Source organism: Macrobrachium rosenbergii, chromosome 26 (assembly GCF_040412425.1).
Source record: "Macrobrachium rosenbergii isolate ZJJX-2024 chromosome 26, ASM4041242v1, whole genome shotgun sequence".
NCBI lineage: Eukaryota > Metazoa > Arthropoda > Malacostraca > Decapoda > Palaemonidae > Macrobrachium > Macrobrachium rosenbergii.
The window spans coordinates 33,739,573-33,748,017 of NC_089766.1; the positions used below are offsets into that span (position 1 = coordinate 33,739,573).

General features: G+C 33.5%; 1 protein-coding gene and 1 long non-coding RNA gene across 2 annotated transcripts; both read left to right on the forward strand.

Moving 5' to 3' along the window:
• Positions 1-639: 639 nt before the first annotated feature.
• LOC136852748 (uncharacterized) lies at positions 640-1,224 on the forward strand. Its single transcript, XR_010857242.1, has 2 exons — positions 640-789; positions 972-1,224. It is a non-coding gene; the product is annotated as an uncharacterized lncRNA (long non-coding RNA).
• Positions 1,225-2,544: 1,320 nt separating this feature from the next.
• LOC136852803 (uncharacterized) lies at positions 2,545-4,639 on the forward strand. The gene is made up of 2 exons (XM_067127704.1): positions 2,545-3,496; positions 3,582-4,639. Exons 1-2 carry the CDS (start codon positions 2,545-2,547, stop codon positions 4,637-4,639), a joined length of 2,010 nt encoding a protein of 669 aa, XP_066983805.1.
• The last annotated feature ends 3,806 nt before the right edge of the window (positions 4,640-8,445 follow it).

Consider the following 8,445-nt stretch of genomic DNA (forward strand, 5'->3'; position numbering starts at 1 on the left):
TGTGAATATATACTCGCAAACATATACATACAGAAAGGGGTATTATGAAAAAGAAATACTCGGCACAGCCAGCGTTCCTGAATAATGGATTTCCTTCATGAAATTGACGCAAGCATAAACACGTGGCTTCATCCCACTTTGGAATCATAATATTTACATAATCTTAATTCTGTATATACAGTTTTCACTTTGCTATACTATACACCAGTATTTTTATTCCTTCTCCAACTTCACTGAAAAAGTATTACCACTTTGCCAAAATTCTTTCATGAAAAAATCCATCCATTCGCCAAGTAAATCTCATTACAAAGCCCCAGGCGCTTTCCCTCTATCTTTCCCTGCCTCTTTCCAGGGCTAATAATTCCAGAAAATCCTTTCACTTATTTGATTTGGTTTCTTCCCTCCCCGAAACCTCTCATCATCCTCAGTCGTATAATGTGTGAGGCATAGCCAGAGATTACTTTGATTTCCTTTCTGCAATAAGATTCTTTCATGTCCCTCCTCCCTTATTGTTTTCGAGGCATTCGAGCCATTCCTATCGTGAGAAAATCTCTCTCTCTCTCTCTCTCTCTCTCTCTCTCTCTCTCTCTCTCTCTCTCTCTCTCTCTCTCTCTCTCTTATCAAAATGGGTATGTGTAAGGGGATAATCTTCTACAAATTATCAAACTACTTTGTTGGTAGTTATACTGTGTTGGTAGTTACCTTGTTTTGTTAAGGGATTTTGTTTACTACGGAGCCGGTTATTTTCCAATGCCTCATTCTGGCCTGTGCTTTCATACCATGCATACCGTGAGTTCCAGGTGGAGTGTATTTTTGTTAAATTGATTATATATATAAATTTTGCGAAATGAAGTGTTAAACATTTTAGTGCTGTGAAGGGTTTATTGTGAATTAGTAATAATTTTTGTGGATGGAAATATCATTAGTTATAATTTAACATATATCTGATTTTTATAAAATTTCTATTCCAGCCATTTGTTTTTATGTCGTCTTAACTCTTGAGCTGAAGTAGCCGTGCTGGTTTCTTCAACTGTCGACTGTCGATAAATTACTTTGATCATCATTTCTTCGTGATCAGTACCATGTCGGAATTTCCCCAGTTAACTAGCGACAACTGAAATTATTTATACTCCTAAGCCACTTACGTTTGCTCATCATCTTGTCCGCAATATACTAGTTAATTAACGGCAGCTGAAATTATTAATACCCAGGTTCTGTATCTTTGGTGTCGGTCGAGTATATCTTTACTCTGAAATTACATTAAAATTGTCTTTATGTAAAGGTCTTGTTATTTGTGAATAATATTTATTATAATTTCTGACTTGTTTATTCTTTTGACCTCATTAGGATTGTGGTATTTCTACAGGTTATTTAAGATACATCTAAAGATACACTTAATCTATCATTGTATCTATCATAAATGGTTGCTCATTAAACGAACCAAGGGCCTTATTTCAAAAGCAATCCATTGACATTTGGCGCAGTGAGTAGGATGATGTATTTTGTAAAATAACATGTGTATTAATGCTTCTCTTATTTGTAGGTCATGTGCAAATATTGGTATCATGCCTTAATATGGACCGTACACTCCCGTTCCTATGCAAATAGTGGATTTGTGAACCTGTAAGTCCTGGTACGCAATGGTGGTATTAATTTCTGTCATCGTGAGTACACTTACTATTTTGCTACTTGGTATTTTTTTAATGGGGTATGTTAATGGTGTGAAACTTGTTTAAAGCTAGAATCATGAATGATATTTATTGCTTGATTAAATGGTCGTCATTGAAGTGTGGAACTTTAAAGTTGGGGGTAATTAAGTATTTAAAGTCCTCAGTTTTATTTTTGGAAACTTAAAATTCAAAGTAATTGAGTATAACTTAATAACGCCTGCATAGTTACCTTACACTTATTCATGCGATAATCGGCAAATATCATTTCACTGAGTAGTGTTTTCCTACGTATTTTATGTTATGTTTTGGGTTAAAGTTAATGGTGTTATCCATATAATTTTCCTCATAACTTGGCTATCAGCTGAAAATTCTATTCTAATTAAGGTTTAGTAATATTATGTCTGAATGGACACTGCTGTGGATGTCGTTGTTAAAGTAATATTTAAAATTACTCGTGTCTGTCAGTGATATAGACTTTTGTTTATTGCAAGTTTTGCTTAGGCACTTACACGACTGAATTTTCGTACAGCTAGCGTAGCTTTGCGGAAGTAATTTTTTTAAGTTAAGAATATTTGACTACTTTAGTTCTAAGGCAGTTAAATTTTTCCTGTACACATCGTATAAGTTATAAATGTTAATGTTTAATTCAGTGTTCTTTGCATATGTAATATTTTTTTAATATGGATGTTGCTGAATTATTGAAGACAGGTCAGTCCTTAGGTTTGACTAGTGATCAAATCGGGAACTTAATAGAACTTGAAAAGCAAGAAAGAGAGCAAGAGAGGTTATAAAAGGAGAGAACTAGAGGCTGAAGAGAAAAGGAGAGAACGTGATGAGCGTGCTGCAGAAAGGAGGCGAAAAAATTTGAGTTGAGATGGCCGATCGTGATAAACTTAGAGAGCATGAATTAGCGTTAGCAAAATTGAATACTGATAAATGTAAAACTAGCCCAGTAGATCTAGAGAGTATGAAGTCTATCCCTAAAATTCCATGTTTTGTAGATGGTCAAGATGAAATGGATGCATATTTAAGTGGGTTTGAGAAATTGGCTGTATTTTACAAATGGAAAAAGGAAGATTATGCATATTTATTAGGTACTTTGTTACGTGGTAGGGCATTGAGAATTTACATTGGTTTACCTTCTTCTGTATCTGATAATTATGATGAACTTAAGTTAGCCCTTCTTAAAGCTTATCATATTGATGTTGATTCATATAGGAAGAAATTTAAGGAGAGTGTAGTTGAAGATGATGAATCTTACATTCAGCTTGTTTCTAGAATGGAAAACTATTTGAGTAAATGGGTTGAACTTTCAGGGGTAAATAAAGATTATGATTCTTTATCTGACTTACTGATTCGTGATCAACTGTTAAGCAATTGTCCGAAGGAGCTAAGAGTATTTTTGAAAGAGAGGAAGTATTCAAAGACACTAGAGTTAGCTGAAGCTGCAGATAGGTTTATGAGTGCTCATGGAAATTTGAAAAAGAAAACTACTCAAATGTTAAAGTCTAATGAATCGTTTGAAAGTGACAAGAGTAAAGAAAAAGCCAGTGATCTTAGTCATGTTAAATGTCATCAGTGTGGTAAAGTAGGTCATATAAAACCAAATTGTTATCACAATCCAGCAAATTTCAAGAAACACAGTCTGAACAAATCTTGTAAAACGGATAAAGTTCAATTTGTATTTGAAACGGAACTAAAACCCCAAACAGTAGTAACAGATGGTCAAGGATCTTTGTTTGATAAACCAGTCCAAGTAATGCTTGATACAGGTGCATCATCTGTTATAATCAACGATAGTTTGATTCCCTCTAATGTCAAACGAGGTAAATTGTGCAAAGTTTATGATTATTTGGGAGTTCCTCAATATTTCCTAAAGTTAGATGTTATCTTAACTGTAAATTTTTAAAGGTTGGGTGAGTGCCATTGCCGCGCCAATCAAATTTACTGATGTGTTGTTGGGTCTAGTTCCTGGAGTTTCTGCCCCTGGTTTTTCTATTCCTGATTCTACTTTGCATTCCAATTTTCAGGATACAGATACAAAGGTAAGAGAAGTTACTGATATTTGTATGGCTAGGACTCGAGCTCAGTTTCTTAAGCAGAGACAACAAGCACAACCTTTGCAATCTTTCAATAATATTGATATTAATGTAAACAAGGATAGTTTGATTCATGAACAAGAAGTTTGCCCTTCACTTGTAACAGTTCGAGATAAGTTAACTAGTGGTGAAGAGATTAAGTCTAGGACAGTGAAATATGAGAAAATTAATGGTCTAGTATATAGAACATGTGTTAGAAGTAATGTAAAACATGAAGTTGGTAAGAAACAGTTAGTAATTCCTAAGAAATTTAGAACTAAAGTGTTAAACATTGCACATGAATCCATTTTAGCCGGACATTTTTTCACATCGCAAAACTTCAGAAAAAGTTTTCCAGAAATTCTTTGGCCGGGTGCAAGTGCTGATATCATAAGGTATTGTAGATCATGTGTAACATGTCAGAAATTTGGTACAAGGGGTAGTGTTAAGAAAGTGCCTATGAAAGAGATGCCTATTGTGTCAGAACCTTTTTCTAGAATAGCAGTTGATCTCATTGGCCCCATATCTCCTACATCTGATAGAGGTCATAGATATATTTTAACAGTAATAGATTGTGCAACACGTTTTCCTGAAGCTATTCCTTTACGAAACATTGATACAATTACAGTTGCTGAGGGTTTAGTTGAAATATTTTGTCGAGTGGGTATTCCTCGCGAGATCTTGACAGATCAGGGTTCTCAGTTCAAATCAGATTTAATGGCAGAAATTACTAGACTTTTTACTACTCCCTATCATGCTGCTTGTAATGGGAAAGTAGAACGATTAAATGGCGTCTTGAAAAGTATTCTTAAGAAGTTGTGTGTAGATCATCCTAAAGAATGGGATCGATTTATACCTCCAGTTCTTTTGCCTATAGAGAAATCCCCATGATTCATTGAAGTTTTCACCATTTGAGTTATTGTATGGCCGCAATGTAAGAGGTCCTATATCAATTTTTGTATGAACTATGGAGTAATGATGAAATTAATCCTGAACTTAGAACTAGTTATCAATATGTTCTTGATTTAAAATCTAAACTTGCAGAAACTGCTAAATTGGCTGTAGCTAATGCAAAAAATTGAGTAGTAAAAACTATAAAGAATTCTATGATAGGAAAACAAAACAAAGAAAATTTAATGTGGGAGACGAGGTATTACTTTTATTACCGTCGAGTAGTAATAAGTTCATAATGCAGTGGCGTGGTCCTTATAAAGTAGATGAATGCCATATTAATGGGGTCGATTATCTGATCAATTTTAGTGGTAAATTGAAACTATTTCATGCTAACATGTTGAAGAAATTTTATCGTAGGGATGAGTATGTTAATCAGTATGTTAATCGGTGTGTTGAAGTTGTAGATAGTAATGTTGTTTCAGATCTTGAAGAAAATCCTGATGTTTGTGATTTAGTTTTTTCTTAGAAGTTTGTGCTAATTCTAATGTAAACATTAATCCGGATCTTAGTAAGGGTAAAGAGAAAGAGGTGATAGATTTAATTGCTGAATATCCTGATGTTTTTACTGATAAGCCAGGTATTGCAAAAGGAATTGAACATTCAGTTAAGCTAGTAAATAATATTCCTGTTAGACAAAAACCATATCCTGTACCACATCATTTACAGAAAGTATTTGAAGAGGAGATAGATAAACTTTTTTGAAATGGGTATAATTGAAAAGTCTGTTTCACCTTATTGTTCACCTGTAGTCTTTGTAAGGAAAGATGATGGTAGTTGGATGCTATGTGTAGATTTTCGTCGTTTAAATATTACGGTTTTGATGCAGAACCCCCTGCCACATAGAGATGAAGCCTTACCGTACTTTACGGATAAAACCATTTTTTCAGAGTTAGATTTGTCCAAAGGTTATTGGCAAATTCCATTGAGTGAAGATTCCAAGCCTTATACAGCTATTGCTACACATCATGGTTTGATGCAGTTCAAAATGATGCCATTTGGGTTAAAAACAGCTAGTGCTACATTTATTAGGTTAATGAAATCCGTAGTGCAAGGATTAGACAATACAAGTTGTTACTTTGATAACATAATCATTCATAATTCAAACTGGGAAGAACATATTCGCGATTTAAGAAATGTACTTGAAAGATTAAGAGAGTTTGGATTAACTGCTGGTCCCAAGAAGTGCTTTATTGGCTATTCAGTTATCAAATACTTAGGGTTACAATTGAGTAATAATTCATTGCAGCCATTAGAATCCAAAGTAACCTCCATTTGCAACATGCCTCTTCCTAACACCAAGAAACAGCTAAGATCATTCATTGGAACAGTAAATTTTTACAGAAAATTTATTGAGAATTTGAGTTCAATACAAGCTCCATTAACAAAGTTACTTAAGAAGAACAGCCCTAATAAACTAGAATGGTCACCTGAACAGATACATAGTTTTCAACAATTGAAGGAAAAGCTAGTGAATAAGCCTATTCTCACTTTACCTGATTTTTCTAAAGTATTTTACCTGAGAACTGATGCCTCTAATGATGGTCTTGGATGTGTTCTCCTACAGGAAGTTGGTGATATGAAAATGCCCATTGCTTATGACAGTCGTAAATTGCTAGACAGAGAGAAGAGATACTCTTCGATAGAGAAAGAATGTCTATCCTTAGTTTGGGCCGTGAATAAGTTCAAGCAATATTTATTGGGTAAAGAGTTCATTGTTCAAACTGATCATCAACCTTTGCTATATTTAAATAAGATGAAAAATGCCAACGACCGTTTAATGAGGTGGGCTTTAGCTTTACAAGGGTATACTTTTTCTGTTGAGTATATTAAGGGTAGTGAAAATGTGGGAGCTGATATGTTAAGTCGTTGTAAATAATTTGTAAAGATTGTTAAAAATTTTCTACGAAAATTTTATTCAATTGGGAGTTATTGTAAGGGGATAATCTTCTACAAATTATCAAACTACTTTGTTAGTAGTTATACTGTGTTGGTAGTTACCTTGTTTTGGTTAAGGGATTTTGTTTACTACGGAGCCGGTTATTTTCCAATGCCTCATTCTGGCCTGTGCTTTCATACCATGCATACCGTGAGTTCCAGGTGGAGTGTATTTTTGTTAAATTGATTATATATATAAATTTTATGAAATGAAGTGTTAAACATTTTAGTGCTGTGAAGGGTTTATTGTGAATTAGTAATAATTTTTGTGGATGGAAATATCATTAGTTATAATTTAACATATATCTGATTTTTATAAAATTTCTATTTCAGCCATTTGTTTTATGTCGTCTTAACTCTTGAGCTGAAGTAGCCGTGCTGGTTTCTTCAACTGTCGACTGTCGATAAATTACTTTGATCATCATTTCTTCGTGATCAGTACCATGTCGGAATTTCCCAGTTAACTAGCGACAACTGAAATTATTTATACTCCTAAAGCCACTTACGTTTGCTCATCATCTTGTCCGCAATATACTAGTTAATTAACGGCAGCTGAAATTATTAATACCCAGGTTCTGTATCTTTGGTGTCGGTCGAGTATATCTTTACTCTGAAATTACATTAAAATTGTCTTTATGTAAAGGTCTTGTTATTTGTGAATAATATTTATTATAATTTCTGACTTGTTTATTCTTTTGACCTCATTAGGATTGTGGTATTTCTACAGGTTATTTAAGATACATCTAAAGATACACTTAATCTATCATTGTATCTATCATAAATGGTTGCTCATTAAACGAACCAAGGGCCTTATTTCAAAAGCAATCCATTGACAGTATGAAGAAGCATATTTAATTGCTCGTAAATATCCTTAAGTTTAAAATGTAAAAAAATAAATAAATTCTCCTATTAACGACAGAAATAAACTTGACTGACAATGCCTGTTTTGAAATACGAAAAGGAAAATAATGAGTTCCTCCAAGAACAACTATAATTCTCTTTGCAAGCAATTCATTAGCAATATCAATAAGCGAAGGACAAATGGAAAGGTCTTCTACATTCGGATGAGAATTAAAATCCAATTTCTTTCGTAACTGTGTTAATTTACTTTAACAACCTATGAGAGGAAATTATATTTTAATATCGGCAGCGAATTTACTCTTTTTAGACTATATCTCACTCAAAAATTCGTGTCTCATTGTTTCTATTAACATTAAACAACAACAGACCTAAAACCAAAACTTTACATGCAATACTCTATTATGCAGAAAATGGGATTTTTTAGAGAGAGAGAGAGAGAGAGAGAGAGAGATAACTTTGCCTCTACTTTTTTTTATACTAACAGTCTTTGCTCTGTTTGTATGGATATTCTAGATTGCTTAGCTTTCTCTCCTCTTTATTGTAGCTTTTAGTTGAATGGTATTTTTATCTCTATACACACACGCATATATATATATATATATATATATATATATATATATATATATATATATATATATATATATATATATATATACATATATATATTATACCTTATTATCCAAGGTCAGATAGTGTCAAAGCGTCGTTCCTCATCTGTTATAAAATCAATGTCAAAATCAACTTACATCTCAAAGATACCACGGTAGCAATGGCCGAACTGATCACTGGGTGGGCACATTCTCTCTCTCTTATAGCTCACTCACTCAACTCCTCTCTCTCTCTCTCTCTCTCTCTCTCTCTCTCTCTCTCTCTCTCTCTCTCTCTCATCCAAATCACTAACTGAACTAAGGAAGAACGGCAAAAGCATGTCTACTAAAATACAATTT